Source organism: Physeter macrocephalus, chromosome 17 (assembly GCF_002837175.3).
Source record: "Physeter macrocephalus isolate SW-GA chromosome 17, ASM283717v5, whole genome shotgun sequence".
Classification (NCBI taxonomy): domain Eukaryota; kingdom Metazoa; phylum Chordata; class Mammalia; order Artiodactyla; family Physeteridae; genus Physeter; species Physeter macrocephalus.
In genome coordinates this window covers 25,868,518-25,895,237 of record NC_041230.1, presented here as the reverse complement: position 1 = coordinate 25,895,237, position 26,720 = coordinate 25,868,518, and the positions used below count along the sequence as shown (strand labels likewise).

The 26,720-nt window shown below is 40.5% G+C and overlaps 1 protein-coding gene across 10 annotated transcripts in view; it reads right to left on the bottom strand.

The window, feature by feature from the left end:
* Positions 1–26,720, bottom strand: part of FTO (FTO alpha-ketoglutarate dependent dioxygenase) — a 384,589-nt gene that overhangs the window by 331,806 nt on the left and 26,063 nt on the right. The window contains exon 2 of one of the 10 annotated variants that reach the window (XM_028477731.2): positions 19,087–19,158. The exons of 8 other annotated variants lie outside the window; for them this stretch is intronic. In XM_028477731.2, coding sequence (XP_028333532.1) covers positions 19,087–19,128 — 42 coding nt within the window. In that variant the 5' untranslated portion in view covers positions 19,129–19,158. Of the gene's footprint in view, positions 1–1,132; positions 1,186–19,086; positions 19,159–26,720 lie in introns of those variants that run through there. One more of the 10 variants, XM_028477732.2, reaches the window with a different exon arrangement.

Below are 26,720 nucleotides of genomic sequence, written 5' to 3'. Positions count from 1 at the left end.
CGAACCCGTGTCCCCTGCATCGGCAGGCGGACTCTCAACCACTGCGCCACCAGGGAAGCCCTAAAACGTGGAATTTATCCCTGATTCCTCTTTTCTTTCAAACCCCTTTCAAACCCTATCAGCTTTGCTTCTAAAATATATTCTAAATCCTTCCCCCTTCTCCCCACCTCCATAATCACCACCTGGGCCAAGCTATCAGCTTAGCTCTCCCCCTGATTTCTCTTCCTAATTCTACCCTGGCCCTCCACTATTCCCCACACAGCAGCCAGAGTGATCTTGACAAAATGCAGATCAGATCCCGCCACACCACACACGTATATACACACACACACACATACACATACACACACACGCGCGCGCGCGCGCGCACACAAACTCCATCTTCAAACCCTCCAGTGGGTTCCCATCAGGTTTGGCATTAAACCCAAATCTTTACCACAGCCTAGAGGCCCTAAAGTGATCTGGCCTCATTCCTTCCCTCTTTTGTCTCTTTCTCCTTAATGTCTGGCCACTGAGCATCTGAGTTCTTCCCACATGCCATGCCCCTGTGGCTGGAATGAACACCCTCCTTATCCTTCAGATCTCACATCAAAAGCCAACCTCAGACCACTCTCTCTACAGCAGGTCCCTTCCCTCAGTCATTGTACCATACTGTTTATCTAGTAAACATGGCCTTATTCATTATCATCTTAAATATTGTTTAGTGCCTTTCTTCCTCTAATAGAATGTTAACCTCCATCAGAGGAGGGACTTTGGTCTGTTTGTCACCACTGAATTCCCAGAGTACAGTATAGCACTGAGCATATATGGTCAGAGACAGAATTTAAGAACAGGTAAACCTTTGACGTTCCCTATAGGTGCCCAATAGAAATATCATACATTTCTAACATTTTGCATGTGAAAAGAGTGAGATGTTCAAGAAGACGCACAAAGAAATAAACTCTCAACTGTGCATATGCTCTCTAGACCAATTCTGAGCAGCAAATATGACAGTGGAAGTTCAGAAGAAGTCTCAAAGTGCCAATATCACATTTGCCTCTACAGATCAGTGAATTCAATCCTTCCTTTCCTTATCTGTCCATCACAACAGAACACACACACACACACACACACACACACACACACTTCTCACCAATCTCATGTAGTTCTCCCTCCATCAGTCAAGAACTTCTAAACGTCTCACTTCCTCACTTCCTAGATAAAACCTTTTGGGTCTAACTGAAGAAGAAAGGAAAAGAAGTTAATGTTTATGGAGTATATCCCACGTACCGAGTATTGTGCTGAATGCTTAGAAGCTTCTTCACTGGGACGTAAATTATCATTACCCCACTTTCGGAGATGAGAAAACTGAGTCAGACCCATGATTTGCCAGAAGACAAATAAGTAGCAGAGGCAGGATTTATATCCACATCATTCAAACCCTACAATCCCAATTCTTGCCAAGTCATCGTTTTAGCAACAAAAATAATAAGCATACCAATATCATCTTACTTCGACTGTTTCAATTTGGGGATTAAAACATCCTTTCACAAATAGGTCCATACCACATTTCGCTGATAATGGATCCTTAGACCATAAACTTCTTTGTATGCAATGGAATCCCGCATTATAAATAGAAAACTCCTTTAAAAGTTCCCTTACTTATAATCTATAGACAAAATATTACAGTTGTAAAGGAAAGTTTCACCAAATTTCCCTTCCAACATTATTACCTTGACTTTACTAGTGACAAATTTGTCAGCTTAGGACAATGTGATCACAGGGACAAAGAATTTTGTTTAGCATAACTCATCTCAAACATCCAGAGAGCTCAAGACAGATACCAAAGTCTCAAACATCCAGAGAGCTCATGACAGATACCAAAGTCAGATGATCCCCTTGAAAGGCCAATGTCTGTGGTCAATCTGAGCTTCCTTATTAATACATGATTCGATTCTAATACTGCTAAAAAGCAAAAGCAAAAACACTACATTAAAATAGCTCCCAAACACAATCTGTGGGTTTTTTTTTTTACATATACCATGTGTAAAATTAAATTTAATAAATCAAATTATTTCTTGTCAAAATTTATTCATCAACAACAATGAATATTTTCAATAATACTACATAATACCATGAAATCTAAAAAGGTTTATCACTGTTAGAAAAATTTACATGCTAAGTACTGGTAGAGTGGCAAAACAAATTGGCCTGGCATGTTCACTTTAGCCCTTTTCTCTACTGGAACTTATTCGAAATTCTCTAAATATATCAGCTCAGATAAATATCTCCCAAACCTTTCCTAAGTAATCCATATACTGCTGCCATTATATTAACTTTCTCTGTGGATCATTATTAAATAAATACAACACAAGCCTATTTAAAATAGCATTGCATTAAAAATAGATAAATCACATATATTGTTTGAAAATAACATATTAGGCTATTTGGTTCTTTGCTATTCAAGTCTCTTACTTTTACAGATAATAAAATGAGGACTTTTAAGGCAATTTTTTTTTTTTTTTTTTTTTTTTTGCGGTACGCGGGCCTCTCACCGCTGTGGCCTCTCCCGTTGTGGAGCACTGTCTTCGGACGCGCAGGCTCAGCGGCCATGGCTCACGGGCCCAGCCGCTCCGCGGCATGTGGGATCTTCCCGGACCAGGGCACGAACCCGTGTCCCCTGCATCGGCAGGCGGACCCTCAACCACTGCACCACCAGGGAAGCCCGCCAATGATATTTTTAACTAAATGATATTACTCCCAAAGTCTACTCACTATGCTTATTCCTCCCTATTGACCTCTGAGCAATAGGTGGAGAGGAGATTGAAACAGAATCACATAAAACACATATAGAGGGCTTCCCTGGTGGCGCAGTGGTTGCGCGTCCGCCTGCTGATGCAGGGGAACCGGGTTCGCGCCCCGGTCTGGGAGGATCCCACATGCCGCGGAGCGGCTGGGCCTGTGAGCCGTGGCCGCTGGGCCTGCGCGTCCGGAGGCTGTGCTCCGCAACGGGAGAGGCCGCAGCAGAGGGAGGCCCGCATACCACCAAAAAAAAAAAAAAAAAAAAAAAAACACATATAGAAACAAAGTAATAAAAAAAATTGAGTATATGTTTTGATCAGCAAGTACTGAATTCAAATTCATCAGGAGCCATAGGGAATACATAAGCAGACTGCAACATCATCCTATGTTCACAGGCTACAAAACCTAGTTAGGTGACAATGCATAGAGTGAGACCCAGAACAGAATGAAATTCATTGCTAACCTGAGCGGGAGTCTTCGAGGGCCACAGTAGGTAGACCCAAGCCAATCTGAGCAACAGTTGTCAAGGAAGAAACTATTTTCTACTTATTACATTTTGTTTTCTTAATTTGATTTTCAAATAAACCTTAGGAAAAGAAACTCTGATACCCAGATGAAAGATTAACACAACAAATTAACTTCCGGTTAAACATGGCAGATACAAAACATGCTCTTAGCTCCCTCCCAAAATCTCACGAAAATGTCTATAAAGAAATCAAAACAAAATAAGCCAAGAAACAAAAACAAAACAACAACACAAATCTTCAAGGACAAAGCGAATGAGAGAAAAGATAACAGCAGATAAAAGATGTCAGCCCCACATTTTGGAAGATGAAAAGGGAGTGTTAAACTAATGTAATAGAACAGGAAAAGTTGAAGCCTACTGGCAGGGCAGGGGTTGAGGAAGGAAAGGGGAAGAAGAAGAAGGGTGGAGCTGATTCATTTCACCATCTCCAGAAAGGCTCAGGAATTACAGCAACCAGGTACCTCTGATGGCAGGTGCATTTCAGAAGTGGAGCTGAAAACAGGAAGCCTGGTTAGACGTCTATGAACAGAAATTAGACAGCATGTCCTTTCTCTGAATCCCAATCAACAGGTAGCCAGCACAGCCCTGACCAAGCAAAAGATGGTTTACTGTCTCAAAGCAGTTGGCACAGGGAGTTCTGGAGCCTAAGTACCCAGCCCAGCTGAGGGCATAAGTAAGAGCTGCATGTCAGCTCTTAGGGCCTTCTCTTCTTCTCTGGGTACCTGTAACTTCATGAAGAAGAGCCTTGCTAGGGTCATTTTTCAGCTCTTGCGCTGGATACTCAGTGGGCTTTTTTGATTTCAAAATTCACGTCTTATAGATCAAGAAAATTACCTTGTATTATTTCTTTGATAATTTCTTCCCTTCTGATATTTTTGGTTCTTACTCTACAACCCATATAATCAGATATTGGACCACTTGGACTGACCCTAATTTTGTATCTTTCCTCTCTAATCTTCCACTGCATTGTCTTTTTGTTCTACTTTCTGAGTTCTACTTTATTTTCTAATCCTATTGAAATTTTAACTTTTGCTATCATATTTTTAATTGGGTCTCTAAAGGCTCTCCCCCCACTTTTTAACATTCTACAATGGAAAATTTCAAGCACACAAAAATAGAATTAAATAATAAGCCCTCATGTACTTACACAGCTTCAACAATTATCAACATTTTCCTAATCTTAACTTCTCTATTCCTTTACCCTACCTTTCCTTCTGAATTACCTCAAAGCAAACCTCAGGCGTCAAAATTCAATTGTAATTCTTCGGTATGTATCTCTAATACATAAGGACAACCTTTTTAAAAATATATAATCACAATACACTATCACAACTAACCAACTTAACAGTATGAATGCTCCTTTTTATTAATATCCTATTCCTATTTCATATACATAGCATCTTTCCTCATCTCTTTAAAAATATTAATCATCATTTGTTTTGAAGTTTTGTCTTCTGTTCTCCACACTGTCCTGTTTCTCCGGGTTCCCGTCCTTCTGTTGTTTGCTCTGTGTTGTCATCCTTGTTGGAGGCGTTCCACACACAGTGTTTCATGATCCTTTCGTATCCATTCATAATTCCAAGTGAGGCAAACCAAATGGGATTGAAATCACTGTGTGCAGAAAATGAGTTTGTCAACTGGTGGACCCTGTTGTTGGGTTATTCGATGGAAACCTGGTCTTTTCTTTAGATACCCCCAAATGTCAACCTACATATTTTTCTTTGGGCTGGTCAACTTCCTTGAAAAGGAATCCTCACACCTCCTTCTCTGGTGACATCAATTATATAATCTCTCTAAATAACAGAGACCACAAAGGGCAGACCCACATTTGCTTCCAGTCTGAGGAAGTAAATATGGTATATTTGGACCATATGGTTTGAAATTTCAATTAGTAGACTGCTCTTTAAAATAGAGCTTTCAAATAAAAATCCACATTTTCAACTTCCTTCGAAAAATCAGAGTATCTGCAAACACTGGGCCCACATTCACACACTGAAGCTAAGTTGCAGCTGGCCCCGGTAGGTGGGATATGTACTTCTTACTTTAGCACTGGCACCGCCAGGCCCTGTTGTCCCTCCTAGGTAGGTAAAGTGTAAGCTTCCTGCTATAATGAGATGTTACTGCATAAAAGGAAAATACATTTGTAAAATATACTTTGCTTCATTTTATTCTGGGATATCCTGGAAAAGAGCTGACTGAATAATCCAGCCAATGGAACAACAGTAAAATAAGACAAAACAGACCCCAGCACTCGGCAACAATGGAAAAGTGAAACCCTGTATCAAAATAAACCTCCCTCCAAAATCTGAGTCCCCTCACCACAACCAGAATCAGCTCTTCTCAAAGAGCCATATGCCCAAGTATGGAACTTCACCTGAGAGACAGACAGACAGACACAGAGAGACAGAGACAGAGAGAGAAGGGAGGGGGAGAGAGAAAGGGAGGGAGAAGAGAAGAGAGAAAGAAAAAAAAGGAAGGGAAAGAGAGGAAATGGAAGAGAGAGAGGCATGAGAGAAAGGAACAGAGATTTGTCCTTTGCATTCTGATAGGGAAAGGAAATTCTCAAAAATGCTTTTCCTTCACCAAAGGGTAGGCAAATCATGCTTTATAGGGGTAAAGACAGATCAAGTTTTTAATTCATAGACTTATAAAAGCCCTGAAGTCTCTTTTCTTAGATAATAGACTTGGTATTTTATGTGTGTGTGTGTGTGTGTGTGTGTGTGTGTGTGTGTGTGTGTGTGTGTGTGTGTTGTATGTGATCCTTTGTCTGTCTGTTCGAGCTGAATGACATGACCAAGATTAGCAAACACATAAGGAAAATTCCTAGAAGTTTCCGAAGACAGTTTAGACATGTTCGAGTGACTTTTTAAAACACAAAATGATAGGCCATTAAAAATATCCAGTGACTTTTTTAACTGGTTGGCAAACAGGTTTTACTCTGTTTCTGAGTTAAAAGTCATCTCCGTGACTCCTGGCTATATACCTATTAGCTAAAAACAACAATGCTACAAAACTGGCTTTTGGATTAACAGCCCTGTCATTTATCCTTTAAATGTTTATCTCCTTTGGTCACAATTTTATTATAGTTAAACAGCAACTAGCGTGGGACCACAAGCATTCAGATGCTCTGAGTACACAAAGAGCACACTATTCTGTTTTCCAGCTGAATGGACTTTTACTTGTGTGAACAAAAGACAAGACCCTGCTATTCTTCAAATGAAAAGGAAAGAAACAGCAAGGAAAAACATGGCACAGAAAACCTCTCTCTTGGTTCACGTTACAAATGCTAATAAGAACAACTGAACCAAACAGCTGTTTTTTTCTCCTCCAAAAGTTTACAAAATCATGAAAAGTAATTACACATCTCAGCATCTATTTTAAAAGGGTGTGTTAATAATAATTTGCAATGCACAACAGCTAATATAGTACATGTTATCTAATATAGATCATATTAGAGAAGGGATGGCCACATGCAAATATTATGGCCTAAAACCAATGAGTCAGGCAAAATATAAACAGCGGTATCCAGCAAAGGAACTGAAAGCATTGAATAGACTTGACACCGCAACCTAAAATTTTAAAAAGCTCCCCAAGTCCTTAAGAAAGCAGATGAAGTTACATCCCTAAGGCCCTCCAATAATCTAAAAACAGAAGCTGCTGCTGCTTCAACACTGGAAAGCAGTGAGGACTCCCTGACCTGACTCTTACAGAAGGCCATTAAGATCAGCCCTGGTTAACACTCTCCTAAATGAGTTACATTCTGTTCCAGTCTTTGTGCTACCCTATCTCTCATATATCTTTCATACCCATATATCTCTCAGGTCTTTAGTTCTTAAATAAATTAATGCATTATCATTGTCACAGGTTGTTTTAATTTGTAGTAGTTGAAAGAAGGAAGAGTTAGGGACCTGTTTGAATTTTGACATTAATATTCAGGATGACAGAAGGAAATCTAAGGGCTTGGGATTTCTTTTCCTCTTCTGCAATGTGCAGAAATCGTGTATGATCTAGGATTAGGTTTGGCTGCAAGTGACAGAAAATCCAAAATGGCAGTGGCTTCACCAGGCTGGTATGGTGGTTCTCATGCTGTCCTCAGAGACTCAAGCCCCTGCCAGCTCACCACCTTAAGGACTGGCCCTCACTCTCAAGATCCAAATGCAGCATTTACATTCCAAGCAGCAGGATTAAAAAAGGGCCTCAGAAGAAAAGGGCAAAGGGCACACACCAGCTTTCTCTGAAGGAAACATCCCAGAAACGACCACAGGCTACATCCTCTTAGTCAGTGGCCACACCGAGCTGCAGGGGAGGCTGGGAAATGCAGTCTGTATTCCGGGCAGCCAACTGTCCTGAAAAGTCCATGACAGAAGGAGGCAAGAAGGGATTTGGGAGTTAATTTGCAGTGACGACCACAAAGAGATTTCCTAGTTTTATAAAACTAGAGATAGTTGATAATGTCAAGCAAAAAATCTTCTTCAGAATAAGAAACTTGCAAATGCTCCAAACAGAAGAGCCACTGAGATATATGGACCTGAAAACGGAGCCCTATCTCAATGATCTGGATCAGACAGCTGAATATTCTCATGTTCTTCTCCCCACCCCCACCCCAGGAGTGAGTGTCCTGTTCCCGTGACTCCCACAGACCTGGAAGCTTATCCCCTGGGTCGTGTCAACTGTCCAAGTACTTCAGCCTTGCAGCCCAATCACCTCCCATCATTAAGAAAGAGAGGCCTTTCACATCCAAGGGGCAAATCTCACACAAATGACATTTGGCTGATGCCCAAAGGTGACAGGGATGAGAGCAGGATAAATAAAGAATAATGTCGAAGTCAGTTGGGGCAGCCTTTCATTATAGCCCTTTCAAGAGCTATTAATCTTGGTCATAGTCAGTCGGCTAAAAATAACTACTTCTTCTAAAACAGGCTGTACACACCAACTAGCAGCAGTAACTAAGGTCAGCCCTTTTAACTTAGGAAAGATGTGGCTTCTGGCTTGCCTATAGCCATCTGAAATGGTGTTTGCACAACCGTTCCAGCCCAACTTCGTCTTCAGTCTCATCTAACAATAATATCAAAAGGAAAAACCACTATCAGCAATATATTGTCAGACAACCGGTAAGTTGTAGAGGCACCCGGAAGAATAAAGACTATTAGGGACTTCCCTGGTGGTCCAGTGGGTAAGACTCCCAATGCAGGGGGCCCGGGTTTGATCCCTGGTCGGGGAACTAGATCCCACATGCATGCCGCAACTACGAGTCCACACGCTTCGATGAAGATCCCGCGTGCCACAACTAAGACCCGGTGCACCCATAATTAATTAATTAATTAATTAATTTTGAAAGATAAAGACTATTAGAAATATTTTACAAGAAGATTTGTTACTTCCTTTGATTATAATGAAGGTAAATAAAATTGTAAATAATTAAACATCATTTTTTTCCAAAGTCTTTCATTGCTGAGGTATTTGAACAGAGTGCCATTTGTCATAATTCATCCAAGCTCTGGCTCTGGAATTCTATACTACAGATTCAGCTCTGTAATTAAGCAGCTTCGCAATCTTGAAGAAGCCAACAAACTCTCTGGGCTTCATTGGGCCTCAGCTGTACTACGAGGAAGTTTGACTCAAAAAAGCCATGTGGTTCTTTAGAGACTCTACAGTACATATAGATGGGTTTGTATAAACCCATAAGTGATATCACTTAATAATAATACAATAATAATAATCTATCTAAACATCAAATTCGTCAATAGGACCTACCTGAAAGAGGGATTATAAGAGGATTCACAGCAGGGTTTCTTTAAGTCATGGACACTTCCAACCTCAGTTCACTAACAACACAAATATGATATAAAAAATAAACGAAGACATCGGTGGCATAAGGGAAGGTGCCCTGTCATGCAAACAGATAAACCACAGCGAGAGCAGCCTCTAGCTGTGGGTCAGTAGGCAGCAAGCAGCAGGAACATGAAGAAAGTGGAGTATCTTTTAAATGAAACCACAGCAGCCAGACTGCCTACAGTTAGAAGGAAACCCAACGTGGAAAGCCTAGCTTTATATGAGAGCAGAAAGCTTCTGGTATAGGGAGACGGGGCACTGCTTCTACAATGCCACGTTTCCCAGCTGAGGAAATGATGAGATTGAGCCCAGTGTGCTCTCTTTCAAAGAGACATCTAAATTATAGTCGTGGGCACTGTATCAAATATACTGTGAACGGAAACCACTCACCTCTCAAGATGGCAGTCTTACCTAGTACGTGTGGGGCTCACTGGAGGATTTACAGTGATTGGGAAAGATAAGAACCCAAGTGGCACCAAATAATAAAAGCAGGAGTTACAGCCAAATTATGGGACCTCCTAAGAGCAGGAAAAATCCCAGCAAATATTTTGTAAATTACATGAAGTTAGTATTATAAAGCATGCACACAGATGTAAAACTTGGAAGAATTTTTTCAATTATACCAAAAACCAAAAAGTGTTAAGTTCCTAGAGGAGGAGCTATAAATCATAACATTTTCATACTTTATTCATCCTTACTAGGCTTCATCAAATAAATGCCTACGTTTAAAAAAAAAACAAAAAACAAACCTGCAGATAGGTTTTCAAACTCCCAAGGAAGGATGCTTTAAAAAAAAAAAAAAGTTATATCTGACTACATGAATTTTCCTTGCAAACTCTTTATACCTTGGGGGAACTTGGTTTACTTTTATTATAACTGTAAACTTCATTTATCATTTCGCAGGAGACATTAAAATAATTAGGGGCAACCTGATATTGTCCCTTGTAAGCCACATTCCTGCCCTGCAGATACACTGCCACCACACAGCTAGGTTAGAAGATGGTGTTAAAATTACTGTGGAACCACATAATTGCTCCATCATTAGTGGCTGAGGCGTAGGGTTGCAGGGGGCGGGAATGAGTTTTAAAACAAATTATTCCACATGGATTGAAAAGGGATGGGCACAAACAGATACAAGGCTGGTTGCTGAGCTGTAGTATAGAAATCAACTTTTCACAAAGTTTTTTGATAATGTTCGAACATTACCCTCTTGAGTTACAATTCCTAGAATCGAAACTGATTTCTATTCAAATCCCCTTTGACCCAGCTCTTCTACTTACATGCCTATATGGATATACCACATTTTGTTTATCCAGCAGCTGACAGACATTTGTGTTGTTTCTACTTTTTGGTGATCATGAATACTGCTACTATGGGGGGGAAAGTGTATTTAAAAAGTCTAACCCTGCAAAAGTCTGTCTCTCTCCTATTACTTGAACATCCAAACTTTCCCTCCTAAAGAAGTAACTATTGCTGAATCTTCCCAGAGATATTCTACCTTTATGTAAGCATTTTACACAGAGTAACAAGTATTATGCACCTTGTTTTTTTAATTTAAGTATCTTGAAGATTGTTTCATATTGGTACATATAGAACTGTTTCTTCTCAATGGTACTAGAGTAGTTCATCGGCTACATCTTCCTTAATATTTTTAACGTGTCCCCTACAGATGGACATTTAGATTGTTTTCTTATGTTTTACCACTACAAATAATGCCACAATGAATATTCTTGTTCATAGGTCTTTGTACACATGTGTCAGTAAAGAAAGTGGAATAAATTCAGGTAAGTAGAATAGCTGGGTCAAAGGGGATTTGAATATAAATCAATCTTGCTTCTAGGAGATTTTAATTCAAGAAGGTAAAATACAAGAGTCAAACCCTGACTGTTGCTTGAATAAGAGGGTGTATAATCAGCAGCATTACTGGAAAATGAGCAATCGGCTGCATAATAATTTTGTTAATATCTTTAATGAGATATAATTCACATAACATAAAATTCACCCATTTAGAATGTACGACTCAATGGTTTCTAGTATATGTACAGATTTTGCAACAATCATCAAAATCTAAATTTAGAACTTTGTCATCATACCAAGAAGAAACCCCGTACCCATTAGCCGTCACCCACAACTCCCATCTCACCCCATTCCTAGCCCTAGGTAATCGCTAATCTTTCTGTTCTTTATAGAGTTGCCCACTGTAGTCATTTTATATAAATGGAATCACATAATATGTAGTTTTTTGTGGTTAGCTTTCACTTAGCGTAATGCTTTCAAGGTTCATTGATGTTGTACTATGTATCAGTACCTCATTCCTTCATGTTGCAGAATAATATTCTGTCATATAGCTACACAACATTTTGTTTATCCAATCAGTTCGTGGTCATTTGGGGTTGCTTCTATTTTTTGGCCACTATGAATAATGCTACTATGAGCATTTGTAAGTTTTTAGGTGGACATATGTTTTCATTTCTTGTGGGTATGTATCCATGAGTGAGCAAATGAGTGAATGAGTGAGTGAACCGATAGAAACTTGCATAAAAAAAATTTTTTTTAATGTGAATGTTGCCCAGGAAAGAAAACAAAACATTGACACCTGATAGATTAACAAGAAGACTCTAACAGTACTTCGATGACAGAGTAGACGTCAGTATCTTTAAAATGACATTTTAAATAAGATGGCATTTATTTGAAAATGAATATGAAAATTAAATAAACGTCCATACATATTAGGTTTAAACAAATCCAGAAATGTCACCAGCCAAGTGAACAGAGGAGGTAAAGTTCTATTCCTTCAGATCTACGACCTTCCATGATTTCTTCTTGGGTCTTATCCTCTGAAATGTCTTAACTCCCATGTTCTGTGTACAATTCAATAAAGTAAACTTGTTCTGAGCTTGTATTATGTTCTATGCACCCTGCTAGGCCGAAAGACACAAAGATTAATAAAACCCATGCTCTAGGAACTCACATTTTTTCAATGTGTGACACTTTTTTGTATGCAGAGATTTTAAGGGTATCAACCAAGGGAGAGCAAACTTTTTCCATAAAGGGCCAGACAGTAAATATTTTAGGCTTTGTGGGCCACATATGGCCCCTGCTGAATATTCTCATTTTTCTTTTTTTTTCCTTTACAATCTTTTAAAAATGTGAAAACTATTCTTAGCTCAAGAGCCAGGCCCTAGTATAAACTATAAGCAAAGAGGAAAATTACAGGTTCACTATCTTACCAATTAAACATGCTAGATACAATTTAAAATTCATTACTGTGAGTTATAATAGCCTCAACTCAACTCTGGCTCCTCTCACTAATTATCCTTTTATTTCCACGACTCTCTTTATACCAGTATTTTTTCTCCCACAGATGCCTTGGTAATTGATGAAATAAACTCTTTTCCTGTCCCTAAATTAGGTCTACCCTTCAATTCCCAACTGAAACTACGTTTGGCAAAAGTAACTGAAACCTTGAATACCAGGCCCTAGGTAACACACATACATACACATGCACACACACATCTCTTCCTGTACTAATCCCTCTGTGTTAGTGAAAATGGTCTAGGCTACACTGTGAGTAAACTCCCCGGTCTTTCTTGGTCAAGTTCCCTGCCCAATATGGGGCAATGAGGGCTCGCCTCCACACAGTCATTCAGGGATCGAGCCTAATGGAGATCCCACCATCTGGAACACACAGCCCCCAAGGTCACTGTAGCAGGGCAAGGGGAAACACACAAGTAGCACACCAGCCCTTAAATGTCTTGACCAGGAAATGATACTTACCACTTCCACTTCATTTCATTGGTCAAAACTAATCATATAATTCCGCCTAACTGCAAGGAAGCTGGAAGTTATGATCTTCCAGTGCGCTTACAAAGAAGAGCAAAAACTAGGAGTTGAACAGAAAAAGCTGAAGCAGATACAGGATGCCAGAGACAACCTCACCAAGGCTGGGTGTGACTCACTGATCTCACAGTTATACATTATGTAGTATGATTGCTGAGGTACGGTCTATAGACTACTCAGGCATAAATCAATCCCCATTCACCATCCTCAGACTCGGCAGTCTGAGTAAAGCCAGGTCATACCACATCCCTGACTTCAGTGCAGCAGAAATGAACAAGGGTCACTTACCCAGTTGGCTCTGGGGTGATGTTACAGGGCATATCCCATAAGCAGTTCCAATATTAATCAAATTTTAGGCTCATCCAAAGCAATAAAACCTTCACACAACACCAGCAACAGCAAATATGCATTGAAATGCATACCTGAGAACATGATGAGAAAATGGTAATTGATCATTTTGACAGAAAGACGCTGAGATCTTCCTACCAGACCCCATGCCTCTCCCATATGCCCTATGTCCCCTTTGAGGACACATCACACAAAATCTACTTTACACACAATGCCATGCTCACTATTTTGTATCGAGTAAGGTGCTTAATAAACACTTCTTTATTTGAATGAAATACTGAAGGAACTGAATCAATGAAATTATGGTGGAACTGAATCCTGTTACAGTATTGCCTCTTTCATAGCAACATTTGAGAGCTAAAAGGCTGGGACAGAAAGAGCTGCCTGTTTGCCAGAAGAATCAGAGAAGGTATGTGGAGTGGGTGGTCAAGTTGGACTTTGGCTCACAATGCCCCAAGGACACTGACAAATAGCCCAATAATAACCCATCTGAGTCTCAGAAGTCACTCCTTACAGCTGCTCTATAAAAGCCAGAAGGAATTATTCATTAGCGAGTGTGAATACCACTGGATACCACCAGCAGATCGTGTTTGGCCTTGCTGAATTATTCATTAGCATTTGTGAGAAATGTACAACCCAAAAGGTGTTAAACCAATCCAGATTGTTCAGCAATGTTTGTTTTCCTTTAAAAATATTTTTTTTAAATCACCTCTAAGCTACAGTTCTTATATTTAAAACCAGTTATAAATCTGGCTAAACAAGTAGGTGAAGAGTAGAAAGTCAAGTAAGAAAGGGATCTCCGTGATCTTATTTAATATTCATCATTATAATGACAGGCAGTAGACTGAACCAATGTTTGTTTACCTGTCCACATCTTGCCTTTTTAGATGTTGTATGGTCAAAGACAGTAGGAGCTCTACAATGAGATTCATATGTGGAGGGGGGAAAAAACTCCTTTGAGTCCTGTCACAGAGCAGATGCAAATTTAATTACTGTGCGTTAAGCTTTCCATCTTGTCTAGGTGTCCTTGGAAAGCAACTGTAAACAAGAAGCACTCGGCAATCAGGTGTCAGGGGCTCATTTGATCTGCTAGGAAATATGTCACAAATCCCTGGCAGGAAGCGAGTCGGGAAAGGGAACAAAGAGAGAGGACTGACAGTGTCGGGGACAGATCTTGGGGGTGTGCCTGTTAGTGCTAGGGACCACTCCCACTCCCAGCTCCAACTTCCCTGAGAAAGGGCTCCCTGCCTGACACGACTCTCTCATCTCACGTTTGTTATACATTTTCCTGTGGTCTGCAGAAATCACCAGCACAACTGGGGAGTCAAATGGAGAGAGACTATGCACAATTAAATTATTCGAGACTAAGGAAAACCTAGCATGAGCTGATTTTTTTTTTTAAGACAATTGGACAACTCTGGCAATTAGTGTGGAATCTAAATTCAGGTAAAAGAGATCCTATCAGCCAGCAGTCTCAAAGAAAACCACAGGCCTAGCTGCATTCCCATCTTTTCAGTGTGCCCCTAATCGCGTAAGAAGAACGTTCCATCCTATGAAGCTCCGGGTCTGAACCTGAGCTGTCAAATGCCCAGCTCTTTCTATGATAATGGGTGCTGCATGTGTAGGCAAGTGATAGGAAGTGATCCCTGAGTGTACGCAATTTGTAATTCTGCAAAGAGCCTGTAGCCTTCCTGAAGGGAGCCCGCATCCGGAGCTCGCTTCTACAAGACAACTGCAGAAAATGGACTTCTGCCCTCACAACCATGGTTCCAGAAGTGCTTTCTGCTGAATTATTCTATAGGAATTTTAAATTTTAGTGCTTAAGTCAAACTCTCCCCACTGCTATAATGAATTAACAACTTCCAAATGGAAGGGGAAAAACCTTAAAGTAACAAAGCTCCATTAAACTTGGGGCAAATTAACCAATCTCTCTAAGCTTCACTGTCCTCATCTGTAAAATCTGGGGGAAACTGCAACGATGTAGGGTTCCTGTGAGGATCACAGAAGATAATATATGTAAGTGACAGCCAGCATTATCATATTAAAGAACAGGGAAATTAATATTAATAATACGATTATTCTTTGCCTAGTAACACAAGTATTCCCATGATATTAAAATTGTTCCTAAAGTTCTCTGCAAACATGTTACAATTATTTTATTACCTAGATGAGCACAGAAGTTCTCCCCCACCCACTTTACTACTTTTATAAATGAGAAACAGATATCAAAGACTCAGATTCCAGAGAATTAATCTATTAACTAAATATCAGCCTGTAAGCAAGGAGAATCAGAAGTAGAGAGGAGGAAAAATCAGGCACCTGGGATGATCAGAGTGCAGGTCCCATTCATTTCTTAATGTTCTTTTTGTCTTATCTTCCTTACATCCATTTCGGGTTCCTTCAAAGAGTGTGGCAACAGAAGCGACAGAACCAAAAGGAGACACCTAGTGGCCAAGTGAGCTTCCATTCAGGCTACAGTTAAACAGCAAATAATGTCAAATAACTTTAAAATCCAAGAAAACCTCCTTTTAGCATGTGATGTGACAATTAAAAGCAAGAGAGGGACTTCCCTGGTGGTCCAGCAGTTAAGACTCCTCGCTCCCAGTGCAGGGGGCCCGGGTTCAACCACTGGTCAAGGAACTAGATCCCACATGCCGCAACTAAAAAAAAAGATCCTGCAACTAAGACCCGGCGCAGCCAAATAAATAAATATTAAAAAAAAAAAAAAGCAAGAGAGAAACGTTAAGTATAAAAGAAATATAATACTTTACGTATTAAATGAAGCTGCATTTTAACTCCTGTATCAGCCTAACTAAAATTCACTGCTTCTATAGATTGAGACGGAATCAGTCAAGGAAAGCAGACAGGTTTCTGGAGTTATACACACCTGGTTCAATTCCAGCTCTGCCACCTATTCGTTGAGCAATACTTTCTAACCTCTTCCACATCACGAAGCATGCAGAAAATTAGGATATTTGCAAAGCACGTTGGAGTAACCAGAAGAGCCTGCTGGGGCCCGAGTTGAAAGTCCCCACCTACCCACTCCAAGAGCTAAGGGGACCATTATCTCCACAACCAATAATAACCCATTCAAGGCACACCAGTGGAATGTGCTCCATAAACAATCTACTTAATATTATTGGGCCTTAGCTTCTTCATCTGTAAAATGGGACAAATAATACCCATTTAATATGAAGATTAAATCAGATAACATACATTAATATATATTAATAAAATGACTGGCACATACTAGGTACTCAATAAATGTTTTCTTCTTTCTACGCTACTTCTTCCAGTAGCAGTGCACAAAGATCCTGTTATATCAACAGACTAACTCCCAAAACTATACTACATAATTTATAAGGAGTAACAATAAACATGGCCAGTGTTTGAGGGCATATTATAAACCAGACAAGTGCTGGGTTGTTACCTCACTGAACCCTTACAACCACCTGAGAAAGCAGGAATAGTAGATACCATCTTCTGCCCACCCAGTAACTATTATGACAATTTTTCTTGTTAACAAAATCCTGATTTGACCTGGGCAACAACGGGCCCACCCCAAAAGCTTGCTTTCTCAGACTTCCTCACAGCTGAAGTAGCCACGTGGCATCGTTCTAGTTGATGAAATTCAAGTGCAAGTCTACTACTGATTTTAATTTTTTTTTTTTAATTTTTACCTAATTAAAAAAGCCCTTCTCCCCTCCGCTTCCAGCCTGGATCAATGCCTGATGGTCTATCCACCTTTAAATAAACCTCATGCAGAATGATGTCAGCATCCTCTAAGAAGGCCCTCAATAGTTCCTGCCTCCTGGTACTCACACCCTTGTGCAGTTCTTCCCCTTGAGTGTTGCCTGGGCCTAGTGACTCACTTTTAACAAACAGAATACTACAGAAGTGATGGGGTAGGATTTCCAAGATTAGGTTACAAAAAAGACTGTACCTTCTTGTGTGTGTGTGCGTGTGTGCGTGTGTGCGTGCGTGTGTGTGTGTGTGTGTGTGTGTGTGTGTGTGTCTTCTGTCTCTCTCTGAGGTACTCGGGGGGAAGCCAACCACCATGTTGTAAGCTGCCCTATGGAGAGGCCCACGTGGCAAGGAACCGACATCTCCTCCAGCCAACAGCCAGTGAGGATGTGTGGTCTGCCAACGGCCACAAGACTGACCTTGGAAATGGATCCCCTCCACCCCTAACAAGTCTGAAAATGACTGCAGCCCCAGCCAACATCCTGAGTGCCGCCTTATGAGAGACCCTGAGCCTGAGGTACCCTGCCAAGCTGTGTCTGGATCCCTGATCCACAGGAATATAACTGTAAGAGGATAAATATTCGTTGTTTCAAGTCGTTAAGCTTTGCAGTCATCTGTCACACAGCAATGACAGAGTCTATTCACCATCTTTCAATGAGAGGATATGCTGAGAATGGCAGAACAGGATGCTAAAAGATGCTGGGTGCTCATGACCTTCAAATAAATAAACCTTTATTTCATTAAACAATTAAAATCAATTCTAAGTGATATAGTAAGTACTATTATTATTATTGCTGTTCCCAGGTAACACCTAATGGGTTTATATGATATAAACATAAAAAGAAAAGCAGTGGGTCTCAGATTTTAATTCAATGGAATAAACAAACAAAAAACGAACTCAACAGAAGTTACAGATAAACATAATATTCTGTCGGATGGGCAGATTACAAAAGCACACAGAATGACTGCACTGTTTAACACACACACAAATATTCACACGAATGCAGAGGAAAAAGAGTCTTGAAGGTTACGGACCAGAGGTCAGCAAATGTTTTTCTGTAAAGGGTCAGACAGTATATACTTCAGGCTTTGGAGGCCTGGGAGAAGGCGTATACAATATGAATATAAATGAGCACGGCTGTGTTCCAAGGAGGCTTTATCTACGGAAACTAAACTTTAAATTTCGTATTATTTCCATATGTAACGAAATATTATTTTCTTTTCATTTTTTTCCCAACCATTTAAAAATGTAAATACCATTCTTAGCTCAGAGGCTGTACAAAAACAGGTAGCAGGCCAGATCTGGCCCCCAGGCCGCAGTTGACTAACCTCTGTTACAAACCAAAATAGTCACAGGGATTATGCTTGCCCGAGAAGGATGATTAAGGAAGACTTTTACTTTCTTCTTGAAACTTTTCAGCATTGTCTGAATAAACCATCAAGTATTTTATAATGAGGATATGCAGTGAAATGTTGTCCATATGAGGTGGGCAGGGGAAGGAGGACAAAGTTTCTTGGGAGACACTGGGACTTTGAAATGCACTGAAAAAGTCTATTGACCTGGGTCCCACCAGATCGGCAATAAAAACTGTCAGCTAAGCCAGAGATAACATTTTCAGCGGCCCTGGTGATTCTCCAAAGTGGACAGAAACCATGTATTCATTTGCAAACCAACGATATGAGATGGAGCATTGAAACAGACTGGGGAAACCTACCAAGAAATGTGCTGTGTTCCCACGAAAAATAACTCTACCATGCTGAGCAGCAACACAAGAAAAACCAGAAAATATAACATAAAGCACTTCTTCAATCCTGTGTGTATGTTACAAGTTTCATATTTTCAGAAAATATTCTATTCACTTAGTGGAAGCATAACATGAAGATATAATTTACGATAAAATTCTTCTCTGCAATTTTTGTCAAACTCTATGTAAAATTCTTCATTATAAAACTGATGGAACTAATGACATCCAGTCACTATGTCTAGCGCTTAAAAAAATACACTCTACACCTACCCAGGTAACTACACGTGTAACTTTCAGCTTTGTAGGCACCATGTCATAAAGCCATTCCAGCTGTCAGCATTCCTGTAGAAAAACAGAAAGACGGGGAAAACACAAGTTCTGGTGCTTCTTGTTAACATTTACCAGATGATCCTAGGGGTTAGAGATGACGGTGCTAAATATTCATGTCAGAACGCAAGGCAGGCATCTCACTCTAATTTTGAAAAGGCTCTATCTAAGGTATGGAAGAAAGTCAACATAATTATCTAACTTCCTTCAAAGCAGGTGACTTTTGTTTGCCTTCTGGTCCTTCTATTCTTGTCCCTTCTGTACATCTAGGATGGCTCCCTGGAGATCACACTTTGTATTTCTCCCTCTTTTTTAATACAAAAAAGGTATTTTTAAGCATATGCAAATATTTTTCAAGACAACTATTAGAAGCACTAAGAAATAATCATGAATAAGAGCTGTCATCTCATACACTTTAAAATGGTGAATTTTATGTTATGTAACTTATGCCTCAATATTTTTTACCACAGGCAAAATAATACAACCGTGCTGATATTAAAAAAAAAAAAGTGGGGATGGAAAATGTCATCTCCAACATAAGTAGCTAATTCAAAAACCTTCTAAATTACTTGTGGATGATTTGCTGTTTTGAACTATCCATGTCTCTTCCTCCCCTTTATTCACACACATACTAGGCATCTCATTTCATCTGTCCTTTGACTTGAAGTTTTCATCCATGAAATAACAGTAAGAATATTTTTCTCTGGCTAACTCAGAATTGTGGGAATTAAATGAGAGAGGTAAAAAATGGACAATAACAAGTGTTGGCAAGGATGTGAAGAAATTAGAACCTTTTTTTACACTGTTGTGGGGATGTAATACGGTACAGCTGCTTTGCAAAACAGTTTAGCAGTTCCTCAAAAAGTTAAACGTAGAGACTTCCCTGGTGGCGTAGTGGTTAAGAATCCACCTGCCAATGCAGGGGACATGGGTTCGAGCCCTGGTCCAGGAAGATCCCACATGCCGCGGAGCAACTAAGCTCGTGCACCACAACTACTGAGCCTGTGTTCTAGAGCCCGCAAGCCACAACTAATGAAGCCCACGCGCCTAGAGCCCATATTCCACAACAAGAGAAGCCACTGCAATGAGAAGCCCGTGCACCACAACGATGAGTAGCCCCCACTCGCCACAACTAGAGAAAGCCCATGCGCAGCAACAAAGACCCAACGCAGCCAAAAATTAATTAGTTAATTAATTTTTTTTTTAAGTTAAACACAGAGTTACCATATAACTCAGTAACTCCACTCCTAGGTGTACACCCAAAAGTAATGAAAACACGTCTATATGAAAACTTGTTCACAAATGTTTATAGCAGCATGATTCATAATAGCCAAAAAGTGAAAATAATCCAAATGTCTATCAAGTGATACATGGGTAAATAAAATGTGGTATATCCATATAATGGAAGATTATTCAGCCATAAAAAGAAATGAAGTATCCATACATTCTACAACATGGATGAACCTTGAAAACATACAGATTATGCTTAGTAGAAGAAGCCAATCACAAGAAACCACTTATTATATTATTCCATTTATATGAAATGTCTACAACAGTCAAATCTATAAACACAGAATGTAGGTTAGTAGTTGCTTAGAGCTGGGGATGAGTGATATATAAGAATGAACAGGGGGACTTCCCTGGTGGTCCAGTGGGTAAGACTCCACACTCCCAATGCAGGGGGGCCGGGTTCAATCCCTGGGACTAGATCACGCACACATGCCGCAACTAAGAGTTCGCATACCACAACTAAGAAGTCTGCATGCCGCAACTAAAAGATCCCGCATGCCGCAACAAAGATCCCGCATGCCACAACAAAGATCCCGCATGCTGCAACTAAGACCCAGAGCAAACTAAATAAATAAATAAATAAATTTTTAAAAAAGAATGAATGGGGAGTGACAGCTAATGAGTACAGGGTTTATTTCAAAGGAGACGAAAATGTTCTAAAGTTAGATTTCAGTGGTGATAGTTGTACAACCTTGTGAATAGACCAAAAAAACCCCGAACATTGGACTGTATACTTTAAATGAGTAAACTGTATGATGCAAATTATATCTCAACGAAGTTCTTTTCCTTTAAAAAGAACAGTCATCTCTAAGTGGGGAAGTTGGGGAGGAATAAGGGGGAGAGTTGTTATTTTCCCTCATAATCCCTCTGTACAATGTGATTATATTTTACATGTGAATGTTATTAATAAGATGAAAAAATAAAAATAATTATTGGAAAAAGTACATGCAAAACGGTACAGACATCATTCTTTCCTCATAAAGTCAACCTAAGAGAACAACATATGTTTCCCTAGAAGGCACCACACACATAAAATAAATGGTCATATTGCTGCTAGGTAACAAGGAGCACTCTCAGGCGTGTGTGTGTGTGTGTGTGTGTACACATATGAATTTCCCCTCACACAGAGAAACAAGTAAAATACATCCATCGTGCAAAATGAAAAATATATTCTCAGGACATCATACCAACCCTTCCCTAAGTATCAGGATAGTCCTTCTGTTGGCAAACATTGTGCTGTGCTGTATAGAAACACATGCAGACATGTGTCCTGCTCTCCAGGACCCACCATCAAAGAGCCACCAACTACACCAACGCAATGGTGAAGTACAAAGTGAAAGTGATCAGAAACTAAACTGGTAAGTGGGCACAAGAGAAGGAAGGATTTGCAGAGGCAGAAACTTTCAGACGAAATCTTGAGAAGGCACTGGATTTTCCCCCAGATGAACCGTAGGGAGGGGAGAGGACAGTGGGTTGGAGGGGTGAAGTGAAGCTGAAGGGGGTCTCCCTGACAAAATCAATAGTAAATAGATGAGCCTGGAAGGAAGGAGGCAGAGAGGGGCAGAGCTGGGAGGGGAAGGTTAAGTTAGATAGCAGGCTAGAAGTAAAAGGACACACATGCACCTGTGGCACTTGCACTTTATCCTATAGGCAACAGGAATGCATTTAACTACAGTGAATTAAGACCAGAGTCAAATAATAAGAAAATCCATTCTGTTAGCTAAGTACAAGATGGACTGGCAAGAAGAGGGGTTGGATGCTGAAAAGAAAGGAAGGAGAGTGGCAAGAAAACCAGCTAGGAAGCTGCTGCAAATTTGTTGGAGCAGAGGCGGTAGGAATGAGGAGGGGTCAGATTTTACAGCTGCTGACAAACTGAAAGACAGACACGGACTGAAGACAGATGGCGAAAGAAAGGAAGGGTAACCCAAGATTTCCGGAAAGGAAGCAATACTGACTTGGGCAAGGGAAGAAATTACTAACTGCCACTAAGCTAGGGGTTTGACTTGGTTTGTCCCGATAGAATGGAGTATAGAAGAGTACAACTGACTTTTCTCAGTACAACATAGAGCATGGACTCAGGAGCCAGACAGCCTGCGTTCAAATCCAGCTCTACCAGCTACTAGCTGGAGATCTCTGAGCACATGATTTAATCTCTCTGTCCCCAGTTTCTTCATCTATAAGACAGAGATAATAATAAGGTCTATTTCATAGGGATAACATACGTATTCAGTGAGATAAAGTGTTTAGAAAAGTGTCTTGCACATATTAAGTGCCCTATTGGCGCTTACTATTTCTACTATGGCATCTACACAGCAATGTATCAACTCTATTTTATAGAATAAGAAACTGAGGTTCAGGGAACCCTGTTTCTTACACAGCTAGTTAGAGGCAGCATCTTTAATCTGTCTGGCTTCAAAGGCGATGCTATTTCCACTGTGCTATGCTGCCTCCAGAGCTGCTGATTGAATTGCCCACTCCAAGAAGTGCATGGAATTCTCAACTTCCATGGCACTGTGTCCACAGGAACGGCCAACTTGTTTTTGCCTTGATTTCCAGGAGAACCTACACAAAAAGAGGGTGGTCAGTTCATCAGTTTCTGAGATGAACTGAGACCTGAGCCTCAGGATGTGGGCGAGGATGTGACCCCCTCCAAGAGGCCTTCCCTGACCCTGTATTAGCTGATCTCCACTCACTGCACAGCAAACTCTGCTGGCCCCCGTTGTGAGCACTAATGCCACTATTTTGAATCTATTTCCTAATCTCTGTCCTACTGGTCTATAAGCCCTGTGAGTTTGGGGACTGTCCATATTATTCACTACAAGATCCTCAGCTTTGAGCAACAACCTGGTACCCCCTGAAAGTGCTAATTAAATGTGCTGAATGATTGATGCAAATTTCCAATCCTGGGTTTATATGTATTTGTCCCAAAAGGTTATATTATATGGTAACAAGGGCCACACCCCTTGGTCATTCCGGAATAAAAGATAAAAATCTCTTTCCCAGTCATATATTAATTGAGTGTGGCAGAAACCATGGCTGCTTACTCATCAGCTCTTCCTTCTCCTTGCCCATAACAGAGCAGCAATGAGCACGACTCCAAGAATGGATGAGTGTTCCAAGCCAAGCATGGTATCTTAGTCAGCTCAGGCTGCCATAACAAAATACCACAGACTAGGTAGCTTAGCAGAACTTTATTTCTTAGCATTCTGGAGGCTGGGAAGTCCAACATCAAGGTGCTGACAAAGTAGGTTTCATTCTGAGGCTTCTTCTCTTGGCTTGTAGGCAGCCCATCTCACTGTACACTCATATGACCTCTTCTCTGTGTATGCACAGAGAGAGAAAGAGTGAGCTCTGTGATACCACTTCTTAGCAGGGCACTAATCCCATCATGAGGGCCCCATCCTCATGACCTCATCTGACCCTAATTACCTCCTCAAAACCCCATCTCCAAATACCATCACACTGGAGGTTAGGGTTTCAACAAATAAATTTTGAGGGGACACAAACGTTCACCCATAATACATGGAAATATCATTCCCTTTTGCTAAATCCTAGACTCCCCAGCCTCCCCTGCAACCAGGCATGGCCAAGCAATCCAGATCTGGCCAAAAGGGCATAATGAGGAGTCTGCTAGGAGCTTTGTGGGAAAGATTTTCCATCTAATATAAAAACTCCCTTAAAAAAACAAAACAAACAAAAAAAACCTCCCTTTCATCTTCCCACCTTCTTCCAGTCTTCAATATGAGGATGCAATGAGTGGCACTAGTGCAACCATCTTGTGATCACTAGGTTAAGCAGACCAAAAGGTCCATGAGCTAAAGATGGAGAGCAGAAAACTAGAAAGTGCCAGCATCCTTGGTTATATTACTAAGCCACTGCTCCAGATGAACTTCCTTCTTTCAGACAGCTTATGATGTGAGACAAGTCCTATTTACCCCACTGTTAAATGGGAATTCTGTTACTTGCAGCCAATGTTTTTCAAATTCATACTGAGTAAGTACACAAAACTCTTCAATGTACATCTACTCTAATGTGATATTGGCCACTCAACCTGAATTGTAGACATTTGCTATTTGCAATCAAGTGAACACCACACTCATCTATTCTAGGGGAAGAGAACTGTCATTTTGGAAACATTAAAGAGTCCCTACCTCACCACAGAATGTTTATTGCTCCCAAATTTTGTATGGAAGGTTCATAACATGAAGAACAGAACAGACAGTGCTAGGAATACAAATTACTTCCCTTAAAAAATAAGAGATTCAATCTCTTATTCATAAGAAACCTAAATAAATAGACCAGAAATCAAGAATCTGAAGTTGTGGCATTATCCAGCTTTTTTACCACTTACAAATGATGTTAACAAGTGCAAAACTAAGGAGAAAGAAAAGGTCGGGTGGGGAACTTCACTGTTAGACTTGACCTGGTAATACCACTAAACCAAAAAAGATGCCCTTTTAGTACTTTTGCATTCTGTACATTTTTAAAAAATGATTTGTCGTGAGTTGATTCAAATGAGGGAATTAAATAAACCTCCAAAAATACCTTCAGTTTGTAGGATTCCTGTGCTTCTATTATGCGGCTTAAGTACTGTCTGTTTTATTGTTGTTATTGTTGTGTGTTTTCTACCTTCTTTCCAATCAGTCTTCCATTAATACAAAACTCTTTTATTCTGGCTAAAGTAAGTTTCATTTTAAGATTTAAAGTTCTAGAGGAAATCCTTATATAACGTTCTTAGTAACACCTCAAGAGTGTTGCCATGGTAGACAGGAGACAAACTCAGCCTTTTCCCGAGACACCTAGAAGTGTCACGTATCACTTTTTGTGTTATCTCCATATAACTCATATTTCAAGATGACAGGTTAAACCAGTTACTGTCTTAAAAAAGCCTTAAATTACATCAAACATCTCCAAATAGCTACAGCTTTTTCCAAGAGTTCTCAGATTCTGTCCTCAAACCCAAGTAAGTAAAATACATTTAACTGAGGAAAAAAATCCTCCTTCACTGAGGATGGGTAATTCGCTCTCTAATTTTCCAGGCGGGCATCTCCTCCAGGGCTGTCAACTCTACAGGTAGTCCTGTATTGAGTTCATCTTTAGAGAAGTCAGCCAAGCCATGTTAGAGATCTTGGCTCCAAATAAATGAAGGTTAAATAAAACACAGACTGAAAGAGGAGCTCCCTCTAGGGTTTGAGGTCTTAGGATTCTGCCAACAGACTGTTACAAGGTTGTGATTTGAGCCCCTCTGAGTCCTCAAATCTCTAAGAAGCCAGACTCCTTCCTTTCCTCGTTCATTCATTCCTTCCGCATTCACAACGTTCCCTCTTCTCCTCCCAGCACGGTTCACTGGGAGCCAAAAATGTCAAACATTTCCGTGGGTAAACAGAAAATCTGCTGGCCTTTTTGTTTGCTTTAATGCCTGCTGTTAGTATGAGAGGTGACAGTGTGCCTCGGGCACCTCTCTCTCCATCCAGGCCAGGCAGGTCATTTTCCTTTTATCAGAAAGGAGGATAGGTCATGACATTTTAGTGCATGTTGACACCACTGCTAATAAAAGCAAGATAAGAAGTCGTTGGCCTTAAGGTGCCTTAACCTGTACCTTGCCTGAAACAGTTATTTCCCAGCTCCTCCTCTGGAGCTGGAACCAGGAAGTGATCTGACACCACATGGCCTTAACCACACAGATGTCAACCAGGTATCAGGAGAGCCGCGAAGCACAGGAGGGACCCTAACTCAGGAGGTTACTCCTCTCTCATTTAGGCTAGCAAGATGGTTACTTTAAGAAAGGAACAGTGAATCAGGACACCTACTTCTCAAATAAAAAAGCAGAGGCAGGAACAAGATCCATTTTGAATCACTTGTCTGAAAACAGTACTAGTGAACTTAGAGGTCTACTAATCCGTAGCTTTCAAACTTTTTACGTTTTGAACCATTAATTTGAAAGAAATCTTACCCAAAAGTATAAACGTAAAAAATACATAAAAAGAAGCCAAGCTCTTCGCAGGCCTCCACCTCCTGCAGCAGAGTCCTAGGAGTGCTCTGGACACAGTCTGCAAATCAGTGCATCAGAGCCTACACACCTTTTGAAAAGGGTAAAACTTGAGATTTTGTTGTTTGTTCTTTCATTCTCTCTCTTCTTTTTTCTTCTCTTAATAGCCATACTGGGCTTCCCTGGTGGCGCAGTGGTTGCGAGTCCGCCTGCCGATGCAGGGGACACGGGTTCGTGCCCCGGTCCGGGAGGATCCCACATGCCGCGGAGCGGCTGGGCCCGTGAGCCATGGCCGCTG